We start from the raw sequence: 19325 nt of genomic DNA, 5'->3' as shown, positions 1-19325 counted from the left end.
GATAAATAGTTTGGGCAAGAAGAGAATAGAAGCTTTTGAAACGCGGCGCTACAAAAGAATGCTGAAGGTTAGATAGGTAGATCATATAACTAACGAGTAAGTATTTAATAGAATTGGGGAGAAGAGGAATTTGTGGCACAACTTGACTAGAAGAGATCGGCTGGTAGGACACTGAGGCATCAAGGCATCACCAACTTAGTGTTGGAGGGAAGCGTGGAAGTTAAAATTGTAGAGGTAGACCATGAGGTGAATGCAGGAAGATTCCGAAGGATGTAGTTACTTGGAGACGAGGCTTCCACAGGACGGAGTTGCACGGAGAATTGCATCAAAGCAGTCCCTGCACTGAAGACCATAACATTGTAGAATATCAATATAACGATTAACATTAAATATCAAACAGTTTGTACATAAATTTATTATTACTCAAGAAAATTTATTTATATGGTCTATTTTAGCTTTTCTGATAAATGCCTGTAACTTAGGAATAAATAAATAAAATGTCCGCTTGGGCTACACTTAGTGGTTTTTACCTCTCTCTGGGGTCCCCTGGGAGTGTGCTGGAAGTGCCTGGCAGCTGTGACTCTGCCCCTGCCTGAGAGGAGCAGCCGGGGCCATGCAGACAGCACACATGCTGGTCATGGTGTTGCTGTTGGTGCTGGTGCTGCCTGAGCCTAGCCAGGGAGACCCACTTCTTGGGCTGCTGCTGCTTCCGCCTGCGCGTGCGTCCCACACTGCTATCATTCCCTGCTTTCTTAGAGTCAGGCGACTTGTGGGGACTCCCGCTGCTAGTTTCTGGCAGAGCAGTCCATTCTTCGTAGAACTGCGGCAGAACGTATTCGGCCAGGGGGGCCCGCTTCTTGGGCGAAAACTGTTTCCGCCTGCGTGCGCGCCACGCGGAGCCTTCCCCGTCTGTTTTCTGCGGGTCACAGTCGTGGGGACCCCTGCTGCCTGCTACTGTCGAAGCAGACTGCTGTTCCACCACAACGTGTCCAGCCTTCGGAACACTGTCACCTGAAAATGGAGTCAAAACATTGTGACACTCCTACCACAACTACATTACTGGCCATTAAAATTGCTACACCAAGAAATGCAGATAAATGGGTATTCATTGGACAAATATTATACTAGAACTGACATGTGATTACATTTTCACGCAATTGGGCTGCATAGATCCTGAGAAATCAGTAACCAGACCAACAACTTGTGGTCATAATAACGACCTTGATACGCCTGGGCATTGAGTCAAACAGAGCTTGGATGGCGTGTACAGGTACAGCTGCCCATGCAGCTTCAACACAATACCACAGTTCATCGAGAGTAGTGACTGGTGTATTATGACTAGCCAGTTGCTCGGCCACCATTGACCAGACGTTTTCAATTAGAGATCTGGAGAATGTGCTGGCCAGGGCAGCAGTCTTACATTTTCTGTATCCAGAAAGGCCCGTACAGGACCTGCAACATGCGGTCGTGCATTATCCTGCTGAAATGTAGGGTTTCGCAGGGATGGAATGGAGGGTAGAGCCACGGGTCGTAACACATGAAATGTTACGTCCACTGTTCAAAGTGCAGTCAATGCGAACAAGAGGTGACCGAGACGTGTAACCAAGGGCACCCCATACCATCACGCTGGGTGATACGCCAGTATGGCGATGACGAATACACGCTTCCAATGTGCGTTCACCGCGATGTCACCAAACGCGGATGTGACCATCATGATGCTGTAAACAGAACCTGGATTCATCCGAAAAGATGACGTTTTGCCATTCGCGCACCCAGGTTCGCAGGCGCTCCTGTGTGTGATGCAGCGTCAAGGGTAACCGCAGCCACGTTCTCAGTCCACGCTGCTGCAAACGTCTAACTGTTCGTGCAGATGGTTGTTGTCTTGAAAACGTCCCCATCTCTTGACTCCGGGATCGAGACGTGGCTGCACGATACGTTACAGCCATGCGGATAAGATGCCTGTCATCTCGACTGCTAGTGATACGAGGCAGTTGTGATCCAGCACGGCGTTCCGTATTGCCCTCCTGCACCCACCGAGTCCATATTCTGCTAACAGTCATTGGATCTCAACAAACGCGAGCAGCAATGTCGCGATACGATAAATCGCAATCGCGATAGGCTTGTAGCCTATCAAAGTCGGGAACGTGATGGTACGCATTTCTCCTCCTTACACGAGGCATCACAACGATTCTCCAGACAACGCTGGTCAACTGCTGTTTGTGTACGAGAAATCGGTTGGAAACTTTCCACATGTCAGCACGTTTTAGGTGTCGCCACCGGCGCCAAACTTGTGTGAATGCTCTGAAAAGCTAATCATTTGCATATCACAGCACCTTCTTCCTGTCGGTTAAATTTCGCGTCTGTAGCACGTCATCTTCGTGGTGTAGCAATTTTAATGGCCAGTAGTGTACTTGACTGTAAGGTGAAGACTAGATTAATGTCAGAGTTAGAGCAACATTATATCCTCCCTACTGTATTTCTTCGTAAGGCTATGCATAATCGAAAGAACACTGTGCTGGAGTCGTGCTGATATTAGAGAACGGTATGGCTAAAATATTCGCCCTCGAGACGGAAGTTCCTTTGCTCATTCCCTAGCCTACAAGTAGTTTCACCAACTCTAGGCGGATCAAAGACAGTCGTTCGACTATTTTTTCTTCTGGCGCCCCTGCCGAAGATAGCCTCGATTGGCATTATAACAAGTAAGACGCTCAAGGCTCAAAGGTGATAACGTTCAAGGTTTGGTTTAAGTGGCGATTCAAATGAATGCCGAGGCAAAACGGTAGGTTGTGGATAGACTCATTCCAGTTCAAGATAGTTGCTAAGGCCAAACAGACGTTGCTTTCTTTGTAGTGAATAGGGGTGAACTTTAGTTTACAGAATGAGGTGCAATAACCATCCAGTGGGATGCAGCTATCAGATACGAAACTAACAACATGCCAGATTCACTTGTGGCGAGGTTTGCGGTATGGGTGATGGCTGTTCGTACAACAGTTAAGAGCTCGCGATTCATTTCAAATTAAGCACTGTGGCTAAACTGTGGGTCTGATTCACCTCCCTGAGCTCACCTCTTACGTCATGGCAAGTGACTGTCGGCGCCTCATTTTGCAAACAATGTTTAGGTTCATGACGACACCAGATTGTCCTTACTGTAGATGGAGTCTGAAGAAAGCATTCAGAAGTTCGTCCATAGCTTATAGTAAATACCTCAAGCCACTCTCACATGAGATATGAGAAAGTATGCATGGGTGTGCAGCTGCGAATATGGGCAAGGTTTCCATCACTGTTAGAGGGCCCACAGAAAGCGCCACACTGGATGTTACTGCAAGACTACTGCTACATCTACACTCAACTCATCTGGTAGTTGTTTTGGAGCAGAAAACAGAGTCGCATTATAGAGTGCTGTGTATTTAGTATTTATTTCCCTTCTACTATGGCTGTTTGTGTATCTAAATCGATTTTTGGTTTCTGTGGAGGGTCGTTACTGCCTAAGAATTTTTAGGTCCGCTTTTTGACCTCTAGTGTCAAGCATTCCTCTGGTTCCCCCGTCACTGTTGTTGACTAAAATGGTCCACAGCTGTATGGTGATCTCCCCTTCAAAAGTCTCACCGTGAACCCACAACTCTGTGCCGCATCTGTATTGATTACACCAGTATGACTCACAGAAACTTAATACATCAAGTTGCCAGGCCTCGTCAGAGGCTGCCCGTATCCCATTCGATGGAACCAACGCTGCTGCTACGAGATGAGCTTTGCAGCTGGTTGGGTCAGTCTGGAATCCTGATTATTTTCAGGGTTGAATCAGGTTTGACATTTTATCTGTCAGAGTGGACTGCATGCTTTAACTGAAGCCCTGACACTTCTGCCGGCTACAGAATAGAAGTGGACCACCGTCTTCAGCCAAATTTTTGGCCGCAGGGAGGTCCTCCAGTTGACCCTAGATGGACAGCTGGTTCAGCCACTCAGACATCTACTGTTTTAATATTCTATCTTAACCGGTTTTAGAAATATTTCATTGCTGACGTCACTAGACAGCCGATCGGCGAGATAAATCGAACGCAAATTAGAAAAAAGAATGTTACCTCTTATTCCGACTTAATTTATCTGTAACGCACCCTACGGCTGTCATGCCAGTTTGGCTCGATACCCGCCCCCTCTCCCCCGTCTTTGGTTTGAAATCGAATGAATGTGTCTTTACATTCCCAGTGTGGAGAGACTGATGACCAATTTTGGCCATCCAAAAACTAGCATCCACCACTTGAAAAACATGTCTAAAGCACTTCGAGTTTGGTGTGATCTACATCCACATTTATACTCCGCAAGCCAACCAATGGTGTGTGGCGGAGGGCACTTTACGTGCCACTGTCATTACCTCCCTTTCCTGTTCCAGTCGCGTATCGTTCGTGGGAAAAACGACTGTCTGAAAGCCTCCGTGCGCGCTCTAATCTCTCTAATTTTACATTCGTGATCTCCTCGGGAGGTATAAGTAGGGGGAAGCAATATATTCGATACCTCATCCAGAAACGCACCCTCTCGAAACCTGGCGAGCAAGCTACACCGCGATCCAGAGCGCCTCTCTTGCGGAGTCTGCCACTTGAGTTTGCTAAACATCTCCGTAACGCTATCACGCTTACCAAATAACCCTGTGACGAAATGCGCCGCTCTTCTTTGGATCTTCTCTATCTCCTCCGTCAAACGGATCTGGTACGGATCCCACACTGATGAGCAATACTCAAGTATAGGTCGAACGAGTTTTGTAAGCCACCTCCTTTGTTGATGGACTACATTTTCTAAGCACTCTCCCAATGAATCTCAACCTGGTACCCGCCTTACCAACAATTTTATATGATCATTCCACTTCAAATCGTTCCGCACGCATCCTCCCAGATATTTTACGGAAGTAACTGCTACCAGTGTTTGTTCCGCTATCATATAATCATACAGTGAAGGATCCTTCTTTCTATGTATTCGCAATACATTACATTTGTCTATGTTAAGGGTGAGTTGCCACTCCCTGCACCAAGTGCCTATCAGCTGCAGGTCTTTCTGCATTTCGGTACAATTTTCTAATGCTGCAACTTCTCTGTATACTACAGCATCATCCGCGAAAAGCCGCATGGGACTTCCGACACTATCTACTAGGTCATTTATATATATTGTGAAAAGCAATGGTCCCATAACACTCCCCTGTGACTTTAACGTCTGTAGACGTCTCTCCATTGATAACATGCTGTGTTCTGTTTGCTAAAAACTCTTCAATCCAGCCACACAGCTGGTCTGATATTCCGTAGGCTCTTACTTTGTTTATCAGGCGACAGTGCAGAACTGTATCGAACGCCTTCCGGAAGTCAAGAAAAATAGCATCTACAATTTAACACTCAGACTCCACAGTCGAGTATGTCACGGGAGCTTCCCTGTCGCAGAAACACTTTTCTTCTGTCCAAAACCATTGTCGTGCGTTAGACTGGCGCAGACCCGTTATTAGTCGAATCTAGAGCTGCACTGCGACCTCCTCTATCTAGGACTGTCTGGGAGGAACTCGCCTGTGAGCTGCAGCCACTCTCGGCAGTTCTCGGCTTTGAATCTGAACTGCTGGGGCGGAGCTGGTCAGTGCCCACCAGGACTAGACTGACTGTAGGCTCCGAATTACGCTCGTGAAGCCCGAGCGCTTACCGCCAGCTGTCGGGAGGGAGGCTACAACCCAAACAGCCGCTGGCACGCCATGCGTCAGCAGGGTAGGCGACGTCTTCATTCCGCCGTGACGCGGGACGTGGCGGCGACCTGCGTATTCACGTACGGTGTCACTGATCAGTGAACAAAAACTGATGTTTCATACCTAACTTTACTGATCTTACCTGGTAAGAGTTCCAAACCGATGAATACCCAAGAATCGGTGTAACAGTTGTTTCGTGAGCCGCTTCTTCCCTAGGTGAATTACATTTACTTTAGTTTCTCCCTGGAGTTCTGGGCCTGGCATATGCTTTTCTTACTGGTTTAGTGTTCTCAGTGCGTTTAAGGTCGCGTAGTACAGCTGCTCCTAGGTGGTATTCTTTGGTAATTAATGTTTTCAACAATCTAGGGCCAACCGTGTAATCTAAGGGTAGTTTATTTTTTTTACGTTGAGGAGTCGTCCAATTTCTGTTACTGTTAGTTATCCGTCTTCAGCTGACAAATTTAATGAAATAATTACACCAGACGAGTTTCGCTTTTATTTACAAAGCATCTTCAGTGGTTATTCTGCTCGGAACATGCTGTCTCCACCTCCGAGTAACTACTGTAACCTACATCCTTCTGAATATCCTTCGTGTATTCGTCTCTCCCTCTGATTTTTTCCCCTCCACGCTTCCCTCCAGTACTAAATTGGTGATCCTTTGATGCCTCAGATTATGTCCTCCCAACTGATCCCTTCTTTTGTACATGTTTTACCACAAATTTCTCTTCTCCCCAATTCTATTCAGTACCTCATTAGTTAAGTAATCTACACATCTAATCTTCAGCATTCTTCTGTAGCAGCATATTTCAAAAGGTTCTACTCTCTTCTTGTCTACACTGATTATCGTCCATGTTTCACTTCCATAAATGGCTAAACTCATTACAAATACTTTCAGAAAGTGCTTCCTGACGAGTCTATATTCGTTGCTAACAAATTTCTCTTCAGAAAAGTTTTTCTTGCTGTTGCCTTTCTGTATTTTATCCTCACTACTTCGACCATCAGTTGTTTTGCTGCCCAAATAGCAAAATTGATCTACTTTCAGTGTCTGGTTTCCTAAAAAAAAGGTGTGTGAAATCTTATGAGACTTAACTGCTAAGGTCATCAGTCCCTAACCTTACACACTACTTAACCTAAATTATTCTTAGGGCAAACGCACACACCCATGCCCGAGGGAGGACTAACCTCCGCCGGGACCAGCTGCACAGTCCATGACTGTTGCGCCCGAGACCGCTCGGCTAATCCCGCGCGGCAATGCACTGAGCGTCAACTGATTTAATTCGACTACATTCCATCATCCTCTTTTTGCTTTTGGTGATGTTCATCTTATTCCCTCCTTTCAAGACACTGTCGGCTGTTATTCCAAATCCAATGTCTGAAAATTGCAATGTCATCGGAAAACTTCAAGATTTTTATTTCTTCTCCCTGGACTTCAAACCATAATCTAAATCTGTTTCCTTTACTGCTTGCTCAATATACAGATGGAATAACATCGGCGATAGGCTACAACCCTGTCTCACTCCTTTCTTAACCACTGCTTCCCTTTCGTGCCCCTCTACTCTAGTAACTGCCATCTGCTTTCGTACAAAATGTAAATAGCCTTTCGCTCCCTGTATTTTACCCCTGCCACCTCCAGAATTTTAAAGGTAGTATTTCAGTCAACATTGTCGAAAGCTATCTCTAAGGCTACAAAAGCTGTAAACGTAAGTTTGCCTTTCCTTAACCTAGCTTGATACATCAAACAATAGTAACTGGTCTTAACAGCTGCTGTGAAAGATGGGCACGCAAACTTATTAGTCCAATTTTAGATTTGTTAGTATACAATGGAAAATAATTACCATTTTATGTATTGTATCAACGGCAGTCAAATGAAAACTAGTCACATGGAAAGGAGTAAAATGTTTATTATTTCAAAAGCAGTCGCCGTAACTTAATACATACACGGTGTTTCACTATTCAGGTTACACACTTCTAGAGGTTATACAAGGAACTTTGACATTTCCGGACGTGGGTTGCTAAGTAAAACTTGTCAAAGTTACACGTACCGGCTCCTGTGAATGTATATGTACAGGGTGTTTCCGTGATGGAGTTACAAACTTATTTGGCTGACGGAGAAGGGTAAATGTATCAATTTGAGGTAAGGATCCCTGTACCGAAAAGTAAAGAGCCAGAAGTTACAAGTAAAAATCATTGTGATACCTGAGAGTGGAATATATGTACAGCTACTGTTGTTGCTAAGGTTGTAGGATACGCATCTTTCTGAACAAGAACATATGTCTAGTAAAAATGCTGAATGCGTACCTGGGGAGCTATGAGCACTCTTTCTTCGCTAGTGTGAAAGATCTATTGAACAAGTGCTCATAGTTCTTAAGGTATGCATTTTACAGCCCATGTTTACTCAACTTTTTTCTTGTTTCGATCCATACTACGACCTCGAAGTTGCCTAACCTAGTCTTAGCAACAATAGTACAGGTTCATGTATTGCACTGTCGGAGCTGTCAGAACGGTTTTCGCTTTTAACTTTGGTTCGTTTCCGGCACAGGGATCTTGCCTCAAATTGATACGTTTATTCATCTTAGAAAGGTTGTGATGTCACGGAATCACACTGTGTGTACACACATTTAGAAGCACCGGCGCACGTAACTCTGTTGCCTCGTTGGATGACGTTTCCGGCCATGGGTTCTTATTTAAAAGTTCCCTCTACAACCTCTAGAAGTATGTAACATTCTTAAACACCCTGTATCTCCCTAAGCTTGTGCCTTCATGGAAAATTTTTCCGGATGGCTACATAACCATGGGTGTACGCAGGCGTGCTTCTCTTCTTCCGAAACAAATCGACACTACGAATGTTGATTCAGGATTCCAGAAGTACGAAAAGCGAATTGGGAGAGATCTGGACAGTGTGGAAGAGGTAAGGGCTTCCCAGCGAAAGTTCTGCACCGTAGTTCAAACAACCTCGGCAACATGCGGGCTGGCATTATTACGCAAAATAATGGTGCCGTCCACTAACATTCCTGGGCATTTGGACCAGACGGCGCCGTACAGTTTTTGCAAAGTGTCCACATACCACTGTGCGTTAAGAGCGGCGCGTGTTCCAGAAAATTTGAGCAGCAGGCTCTGGCAGTCAAAGAAAACTGCCATCACGACTTTCCCCAGAGTGGACACGGCTTTGGATTTTTGCGCTGGACGTCACTCCACGTGTTTGCTGTGACTCTCCCCAGCTCAAAATGAAGACACCATGTTTCACCTCCCGCGACAATACGGGACAAGAAACTATGTTATTTGTCGTTATACGTGCAACTTCCTTCAGTATTGTCAGCATTCTGTTCAACTTCTCCGTCAGCCGATGGGAAACCCACTGCGCACATTTTTCTGTACTTAAGATGGTCTGTCGTGATGGCATGAACGGTACTGTCACTGATACAGAAAGCGAAAAGAATGCCTCCCAACGTCCGCCATCTTATTTCTGACGGTAGAATCCACCACAGGAATGACAGAAGGGGTAATGACATGAATCTCTCCTAGCTGACGTCTAAGCGACATCCGACCTGTTGGAAATCTTATTACATGCAAAGTTCGCCATGATAGACCTTTGGCCATGAATTTCACTTATTGATACCTTTGACAGTCTAAAATCGCTTTACATCTCTCATCTTTCCCGGCCTCCATGTCGAACAGTAACGGATATGGCCCGCCAGTGAACGTTCGCGCTGTTCCTTACAAGGGAACCTCCCCATCGCACCCCCCTCAGATGTAGTTATAAGTTGGCACAGTGGATAGGCCATGATAAACTGAACACAGATCAATTGAGAAAACAGGAAGAAGTAGTTGGAACTGTGAAAAAATAAGCAAAATATACAAACTGAGTAGTCAATGGGCCACATAAGCACCATAATGGACTATGTGAGATCAGGAGCGCCGTGGTCCCGTGGTAGCGTGAGCAGCTGCAGAGCGAGAGGTCCTTGGTTCAAGTCTTCCCTCGACTGAAAATTTTACTTTATTTTTGCATAGTTATTATCTGTCCGTTCATTGACATCTCTGTTCACTGTAATAAGTTTAGTGTGTGTGTTGCGACCGCATCGCAAAACCGTGCGATTAGTAGACGAAAGGACGTGCCTCTCTCAATCGGAACCGAAAAAATTTGATCGCAAGGTCATAGGTTAACCGATTCCTCCACAGGAAAACACATCTGATATATTCTATACGACACTGGTGACGGCATGTGCGTCATATGACAGGAATATGTTGTTGACCCACCTAACTTGTACACTTGGCGAATCGGTAAAAAGATTCTTCTACCTTGCCCGATTTAGGTTTTCTTGTGGATGTGATAATCACTCCCAAAAAAGTGATGAAAACATAAGAGTTTGTCACATAAACTGAAAATAAAAACTTAAACTTTTCACTCGATGGAAGATTTGAACCAAGGACCTTTCGTTCCGCAGCTGCTCACGTTACCACGAGACCACAGCGCTCCTGCGTTCCTATAGTCCTTAATGTTGCCTATCTTCCCTTGAACTACTCAGTTTGTACATTTTGCTTATTTTTTCACAGTTCCACACAACTTCTTCCTGTTTTCTCAATTGATCTGTGTTCAGTTTTTCAAGGCCTATCCACTGTGCCAACTTATAACTACATCTGAGGGGGGTGCGATGGGGAGGTTCCCTTGTCAGATTCCCAAGAGGGCACACCTGTTCACAGACCTACCTGCTTTACCATTGTCCGCACTACACTCCTTGTATACTGCATGGTTTTCATTTGACTGCCCCTTATACAAGTAACGCTTCTGAACCGCACTCTTGCGCAGTGGCTCAGACAGCTGGGAACGTTACCTGCTGCCTCCCGTTCGTCTTCCGCGAGTGGGTTGCCGGCAGTGGACTCCGGCAGCGGCTCCGTCCGAGTTCCCTGCAACAGGAGCAACAACCACTGCGTCACAGGCACGTATGTAAAACCGGTGGAGAGAGGGGGGGGGGGGGGGCAGAGGGTGACGTTTCCAGTATTACTGAGACGTCTTGAATAAACTTGGAACATTGCGTTCAGACATAACGAGGTATATCTAACAATGATTACCTCCTTGTCAACTAGCAATGTTTCCGAGAAACCTCAGTCTTGCAAAACCCAGACCGCCTATTTCCCGAACGCCGCGGATCAAAGCAGCCAGATGGATGCAGTATTTATTGCGAAAGCATTTGACTCACTACCACAACGTTTGTTTACAATAATCATCTATTGTATGTTTTATCTCGTCTCACTTCCTGTGGTTGCTAAGAATCGAGGAATTTCAGTTTATACAAGATTCGTTTTGTTTAATCAAACAATAGCAATAGATCGATCATACTAAGCATTCAAAATAAATTACTGTCTGAAGTAAGTTTCACAGATTCAAAGAGGTAAAACGACTGTCCACTTTAAAGGTTAAAACTGTAAAATTGTGCACGTCATGAAACAGAACAGGAAATACTGTCCAATCACTACTATATATTATATGCAAGTGACTCAGACATGGGTGTAAGTTGCTAGGGCTATATAAAATGGAACTCCGTAGCCTGGGTTGTAGGTAAAATAGATAACAGACTAGGTCATTTGATTGACTACTGGAGAAATCTGGTAAATCTGCAAATGAGATTACGTTAAAGAACAGTCACGCGTCGTATCGTAGAATATTCATGAAGTTTGGGGGACCAGTACCGAATAGGACTAATGGGGTTCCTCAGCTTTTACACAGGACAGCACTAATGGTCACAGCTTTGACCAATGGGAGAGCTTTACAGAGGCAGTGATAAACCTTAACTTCCCGACACGACGACAAAGCAACTACCCCGCGAAATCCTGCTTACGTGAGGAAACCCGTCGATCACTACCCTCCCCTACGCTTTGCTCCAGTACGAACAGTGAAGGCAAGATTAAACTCAACAATGTTATTTGAGTAGTATTCTTTCTGCACTCCTTACGTGTACGGAACAAATACTGGTTCAATGGGAGGCACATTCTGCCATCCAGTTCAGGGGTTCCCGAGGTGGAAAAACAGATGTATGAAATGAGTTTCAGGAATCTCAATTAGAGGAGTGTTAAATGATCAAGGAAGATCTACGGAAGAGTTCAGAATTTTTTTTTTTAAAGAGGTATTTGCAATGGCGCCATGTTTCTGATCAGTAGCAGTGGTCCGGTAACGCAGCGTAGTACCGCGCCTAGGGATTAAAGGGAGCCTTCGTTTCTTGAACACTGTTCCGTAAGTTACCTGCTGGAATGAATTCTCAACTTTAAGAATTTCATCTCATGTTTCGCAGTAACGTCCGTAGTTTCTCCTATATACCTAAAATACTGTTGCAGAGGTAACACCTACATAAAAAAAATAGCTGTGTACCTAACGTTGTCTGGGTAAGTATTCATTCCAATCCTATTAGTCCATCTTGCCCAGCCCCTCCTACCCCCTTCCTCTGCCCGCCACCTGCCTCTGCCCATCTCCTCCTCCCCATCCATCCACGTGTTCCGATCTCCTTTCATCTCCACGTGGTGTTGATGTTGGTTTGTGGGGGCGCTGATCTGCGCCTTCATCGGCGCCCAGTCTCCACGTTGTCACCACCACCCCAATGGAAGTTGCTAGTTCTTAGCCCCATACGGTATCAAGTTAGTTTGAAAGCTATTCAGGTGTTTAAGAGGCGTTTTTTACCCACTACTGCTCACATATCCACACGTCGTTTTACATATTTTAATATGTTTCACACATTTTAACATTTCACCTGTATCTGTAGATAAATTCATCCTGCAGTTTAGTTGTCACTCAGTTCAACGTTTATGACGTCTCCTGAACAGTGTCTTACGATGATATAATTTCATGGGTACATTCTGTGACATGTGCATACTGTGTGGTGTGACCGCCAGACACCACACCTGCTAGGTGGTAGCCTTTAAATCGGCCGCGGTCCGTTAGTATACGTCGGACCCGCGTGTCGCCACTATCAGTGATTGCAGACCGAGCGCCGCCACACGGCAGGTCTAGAGAGGCTTCCTAGCACTCGCCCCAGTTGTACAGCCGACTTTGCTAGCGATGGTTCACTGACAAATTACGCTCTCATTTGCCGAGACGATAGTTGGCATAGCCTTCAGCTACGTCATTTGCTACGACCTAGCAAGGCGCCATTACCATTCACTATTGATGCTGTAAAACATACCTCACGCCAGCCTGCGTGAGCTCAACGCGTGCCTTTCGGCTTCCTCCTAGTGGATTGGCTGTCTTGCCAATCCACAACATACTGCGTGCAAAATGTGTTTCAAACAGAGTTGGTAGCAAACATGCCTGATTTTTCTGCATGAACAGCGAAAATTTAATAAGCTATGAACTTCTCTCCTTGCTTCATTTTGTGGGCGCAACTTGGTTTCCTGGAGGCCAAGGACGAGCGGACAGTGCAGGCGGAGGAGCAGTTGTAATTCCAATTAGATCTAATACCTCTTATGTTCCAATGTATCAAGGCCATCGCTAGTCAAAAAAGAGGCGGAACGAGACGGGGGAAGAGCTGGTCACCTCGACGGCCGCGGAGGGCCAGGTTTCGAGGGAACAACGCTACAACCGGTGGGAGGCGGATCCTGTTCCATCGAGTCGTCGCCAGCTGCGGCCGCTGTCCCTTGTGGTGTAGGTGGGGCAGCATCATTTGCCGACGAGAGGCCAGCTGAGCGCCTGGCAGCAGAGCGTCCCGGCGAAACTGAGGACGGCCGGGAGCAGCGACTCATGGATGGAGCTTCAGACGAAACGCGCCGGGATGGAGAGGGGGATAGAGACTACTTCTTGGAGGCCTTCTTGGAAGTCCGAGGAGGCACAGGGGTGATGGGCTGGACCCGAAGAAGGTCCTCACGCGCGGGGTCCGTTTTGGAACGCCGGACCTCGGAAGCTGGGTTCCGGAACGTTTCCCTGATGGACGCCTGAGAAGAGGATCGCTTCTCAGGCGGCGTGGGGGGGAGGAGGAGGAGGAGGAGGAGGAGGAGGAGGAGGAAGGGTGGCCCCTGGGGCAGAGGGGGGCGGGGGGCCACGGGGGAGGATGATTTGGATGGGAGGGATTTGGGAGGCAGAGACCCTGGATGGGGGGAGGAGGCGGAGGGTGGACAGGATAGGGGTGAGGATACCGCAGAAGGAGTGGACACAACTGAGGAAAACGAAGTGGTCAACGGCACAGGATGGAGGCGGTCATACTTCTTCCTGGCCTCAGAATGAGACGATCCAAAGTTTTGAGTTCTTGTATCTTCTTCTCCTCCTGATATGCAGGGCAGTCTGAGGATCTAGGCGAGTGGATGCCAGGACAATTAACGCACCGAGGTGGTGGGGCGCAAGTATGTTCCTCACGAAGAGGACGTCCACAGTCGCCACAAAGGGGCTCAGCCTCACACCGGGACGACATGTACCCAAAGCGCAAACACCGAAAACAGCGCATAGGAGGCGGGACGCAAGGTCGCACGTCGCACCGGTAGCACATCACCTTTACCTTCTCGGGGAGAACGTCCCCCTCGAAGGCGAGGATAAAGGTCCCGGTGTCGATGCAACAGTCTTTGGGGCCGCGCTGGACTCGCCTGACGAAATGCACGCCTCAGCGCTCCAGGTTGGCCCTGAGCTCCTCATCAGATTGCAGCAGGAGGTCCCAATGAAAAATAACCCCCTGTGTCCTATTTAGTGCCAGATGCGGGACAATGGACACTGCGATATCCCCTAGGCGGTCGCACACTTGGAACGCCGCCGACTGTGTGGCGGAGGTGGTCTTTATAAGAACGGACTGCGAACGCATCTTACCGAGAGCCTCGATTTCCCCGAAGATGTCCTCAATGTGCTGAACAAAGAACATGGGCTTGGAGGTGGCGAACGTCCCCCCCATCGGTTCGAGAACAGACCAAATTGTGGGGGAAGTACTTCGCCCCAAGCCGGCAGGCCTGTCCCTCCTCCCAGGGAGTGGCCAAGGGGGAAAGGGCAGGAGAACCAGAACTAGAGACAGTACCTTTCCTTTTGAAAGACTCGGCCGCCGAGCGACCTGATACGTGTTGACGTTTCATCTGCGAAACGTCCGCCCCGATACCACCCACTCCGACCAGGGCCTCTCCCCACGGGCGGCACCCAGCCGCAGCAAGGGCCACCTGGCAGGATGACCATTGCCGGGAGTCCTGATGCCCCAAGGAGACGGGCATCTACTCCTTGGCCAACGTGGGGAGGGTGCAGCTCAGGTATCGGCAGTACGATCCCTGTGTTGTCAGGGGGCTACAACCTAGAGGGTACATGACGACCCCACCACAACGGGCTGGCTACCGTGCTGGATTTCTGGTGCCATGGAAAGTCCATGATCGTAGGTGCAGATGGGGACGCACTATGGGCGTAACTTGTACAACCCATCAGGCGTTTAGGCCCAATTTGAGGACTACTGGGTATTGTTACAACGCCGGTACAATGCTGAGTGCCAAGGTCTTAGTGCACTGAGGACCAGTGGTACACTACGTAAGGCGTCCTTCCCCAAAAGGCTCATACTTCTGTAGAATTTTGAAAAATGGAGGTCAAACCCCAAGGGGGACCATCACATGAAAGGCCGAAACAGTTGAAACTCCTTTTAGTTGCCTCTTACGACAGGCAGGAATACCTCGGGCCTATTCTTACCCCGGACCCACAGGGGGGTAGTGTCAAACTGAATACTTTTTTGGTCGTACACTGGCAGCACCCACACACTGGCGTAGCGGTTTAACCACGGAGCACTGTCGACCCCTCTGAGGGTTGTGGCAGGAAGGCGGCTCCTTTTATCTGCAGTGGCTGTGAGCCCTCGTATCAGTGTGTGGCACAGATGCATCTGATCAGCCAATAAGAAGTCAAGATGTTACTGCTATGTCGGAACACACTTAGATGACAGCCCTTAAGGAAGTAACGTAGCTTTAGAAACCACTGTATTTTATTAATTCAGCAACACTGTAGTTTGGAAATACTACGTTTATATTTGGGCTCAATGTGAAAAAATTACCCAAAAATGGATATATGTAACAAATTTATTCTTAAGTACTTTAGGAACAAGGGTGAAATCTGAAGGTTACTGTGAGACTAATCTGTTGGTGACAAAGCATTTGCAGTAGGACACCAGCTAGGTTTTTATAGACAAGTGGAATAACTCTCAGTTTTGGGGAGCGAGCATGTAATGTGTAGCCTACATACATACAGTGGAGGCGTAGAAATAAATATACATAACCTGATCAAATGTGTGTGGACGCCCTTACATAATGCAGAACTCACCATACGATTCCGCAAGAATTGGACCCATCTGTGTAAAAGGAGGCTGGGAGTATTGTGTTCTCAAAGAAGCTGTAACAGCGGAGTAGATATCAGAAGAGCTCAGCTACTCAATGTGGATTACTCGTTGGAAGGAACCTGAGTAACAGGTATAGTTACTAGTTTATTTTTGTGATTTCTTGCGTGTTCGGGTGCTTACTAGGCACAACCTTTTATTTCAATAACAGTGTAGTGTACAGTACCGCCGTTGCTATCGACCGTTGTATCGACTCACGTATCGTGCAGGCTTTTCTTTGGTTAGAACAGTTCAGTGTTGCAAATTTTTACGAGTTTCAAACAGGTGGAGTGCAGTAACTGATAGGAACTGTGATTGTTGTGTAGAGATGCGAGCTGAGCTGGCGACCTTTCGCTCACAGCTTCAGGCTGCTTTGGCTTCCGTCACACAGCTTGAGGCTGTTGCCAGGGGGCATCACTGTGGAGGATCGCACGCGAGGATGCGAGGGACGTCGAGCACGTCCTGGGTGTCCTCCGATCGGTCCACTGCTGTGACCTCCCCTGGTACTGCCTGCACTGAGGTTGACCCCTCACCTGTGGTCGAGTGGGAGATCATTCCAAAGTCTGGCACGCTGCGAAAAACTTTCCGTTAGGCTGATCGTAGGGCCTCCTCGGTTCGTTTTACGAACAGGCTTCGGGCGTTATCTGTGGCTGACGATGTCTGTGAGCCGGATGCAGTCGTCCATCCTGTTCCAGAGGAAGCTTCTTGGCCCGCAAGGTCTCGGCATTCACAGAGGGTGGTTTGCTGGTAGTTGGGAGCTCCAACGTTATGCGCGTAATGGGGGCCCCTTGGGAACATGGCTGGCAAGGAGGAGAAGGAAGTCAGTGTGCACTCCGTGTGCATTCTCGGGGGAGTCATTCCGGATGTGGAAAGGGTGCTTCCGGATGACATGAGTACGGGATGCAGCCAACTGCAGGTGGTGGCTCATGTTGGAACCAGTGACTTGTGTCGCTTTGGATCGGAGCAGATTCTGTCTCGTTTCGGGCGGCTAGCGGAAATGGTAAAGACTGCCAGTCTTGCTTCACAGGCTAAGGTGGAGCTCACGATCTGCAGCATCGTCGACAGAACCGACTGTGGTCCTTTGGTGCGGAGCCGAATGGAGGTTCTGAATCAGAGGCTCAGGCGGTTCTGTGACCGTGTAGGCTGCAGATTCCTTGACTTGTGTCATCGGGTAGTGGGTTTCCAGGTTCCGTTTAGTAGGTCAGGAGTCCACTACACACAGGAGGCGGCTACACGGGTAGCGGGAGCTGTGTCGAAGGGACTGGGCGGTGTTTTAGGTTAGAGGGTCTCAGGGAACCACAGAAGGGGCGTCCGCCAAAGTGAGCGCGTAAAACACAGTAAGGTAGCTGTAGAAACGATTTGTTTTGTAGTTTTAAATTGTCGTAGCTGTGTTGGGAAAGAACCAGACGTCCAAGCCCTAGTAGAAAGCACTGAAGCTCAAATAGTTGTAGGTACAGACAGCCGGAAATAAGTTCAGCCGAAATTTTTTCTAACGATCTAACAGTGTTCAGAAAGGATAGATTAAATACAGTTGGTGGTGGAATATTTGTAGCTGTCAGAGGTAGTTTGCCTTGTAGCGAAATTGAAGTGGATAGTTCATGTGAAATAGTATGGGTAGAGGTTATACCTGACAATCTGACTAAACTATTAATTGGATCGTTTTACCGGTCGTTTTACAATTAGTTCGTAAGCCCACTCTAAGCGTAAATGGTTGCTAACGCATACTTTACCTTTTAGCAACAAATAAACCTGGACAAATAGTGAGTGTTGTGACGAATACAGGGATTAGCGACCACAAGGCAGTTCCTGCTAGGCTGAATACCGTAACACCTACAGCCATAAAAGAGACGCAAAGTATCTATTTAAAAATGCTGATAAAATGCTCTTAACGCCTTTTTAAGAGAGTCTTCACTCCTTCCGAACTGATCATGTAAGTGTAGAAAAGTTGTGGAATGTTTTCAAAGAGATAGTATCAACAGCAATCACACACACACACACACACACACACACACACACACACACACACACACACACACACACACACACACACACACACACACACCACAAATTAATAAGTGATGGTACTGATCCCTCATGGTACACAAAACGGGTCAGATCGTTGTTGCAGAAGCAACGAAAAAAGTATGCCAAATTTAAAAGTTAACAAAACCCCCAAGATTGGCAAAATTTAACAGAAGTTCGAAATATGGCGCGTACTTCAATGCGAGATGCTTTTAATAATTTCCACAACGGAGTTCTGTCTCGAAATCTGGCAGAAAACCCACAGAGATTCTGGTCATACATGAAGCACACCAGTGGCAAGACAATACCTTTACTGCGCGATAACATCTGTGAAGTCACTGATTACAGTGCCACTAAAGCAGAGTTATGAAACACGTTTTTCCGAAACTCCTTCACCAAAGACGATGAAGTAAATATTCTTGAATTCCAGTCAAGAACTGCCTAGATCAGAAACATAGAAGTAGATATCCTCGGTGTAACAAAGCAGCTTAAATCACTTAATAAAGGCAATGCCTCTGGTCCAGATTTTATACCAGGTTCCTCTCAGAGTATGCTGACAAAATAGCTCCATATTTAGCAATTATATACAACCACTCGCTCACAGAAAGATACGTACCTAAAGAATGGGAAATTGCTCAAGTCACACCAATATCCAAAAAGGGAAGTAGGAATAATCCGTCGAACTACAGGCCCATATCACTAACGTCGACTTGCAGTAGAGTTTTGGAACATATACTGCATTATTGAAGTACCTCGAAGAAAACGATTTGTTGACAGTCAGCACGGATTCAGAAAATATCGTTGTTGTGAAACAACTAGCTCTTTATACTCATGAAGTAATAAGTGCTACCGACAGGGGATGTCAAATTGATTCCATATTTTTATATTTCCAGAAGGCTTTCGACACTGTTCCTCACAAACGTCTTCTAACCAAATTGCGTGCCTGTGGAACATCACCTCAGTTGTGCGACTGGATTCGTGATTTCCTGTCAGAAATGTCACAGTTCGTAGTAATAGGCGGAAAGTCCGAATAAAACAGTAGTAATAACCGGCGTTCCACAAGGAATTGTTATAGGCCCTCTATTGTCCTGAACTATACGAGGTGCATTAAAGTTCTAAGGCCTCCGATTTTTTTTCTAATTAACTGCTCACCCGAAATCGATGAAACTGGCGTTACTTCTCGACGTAATCGCCCTGCAGACGTACACATTTTTTACAACGCTGACGCCATGATTCCATGCCAGCGACGAAGGCTTCTTTAAGAGTATGTTTTGACCACTGGAAAATCGCTGAGGCAA

General features: G+C 46.9%; 1 protein-coding gene across 1 annotated transcript in view; it reads right to left on the bottom strand.

The window, feature by feature from the left end:
* Window positions 1–19325, bottom strand: part of LOC126416815 (serine/arginine repetitive matrix protein 1-like) — a 144671-nt gene that overhangs the window by 70708 nt on the left and 54638 nt on the right. Inside the window, exons 2-3 of the mRNA XM_050084698.1 lie at window positions 10540–10612; window positions 531–1011 (exon numbers count right to left, since the gene is read on the bottom strand). Coding sequence (XP_049940655.1) covers window positions 531–1011; window positions 10540–10612 — 554 coding nt within the window. The remainder of the gene's footprint in view (window positions 1–530; window positions 1012–10539; window positions 10613–19325) is intronic.

This window comes from Schistocerca serialis, chromosome 8 (assembly GCF_023864345.2).
Source record: "Schistocerca serialis cubense isolate TAMUIC-IGC-003099 chromosome 8, iqSchSeri2.2, whole genome shotgun sequence".
Taxonomy (NCBI): domain Eukaryota; kingdom Metazoa; phylum Arthropoda; class Insecta; order Orthoptera; family Acrididae; genus Schistocerca; species Schistocerca serialis.
The sequence above is the reverse complement of the archived record's forward strand: the minus strand, read 5'-3'. Positions and strand labels throughout refer to the sequence as shown.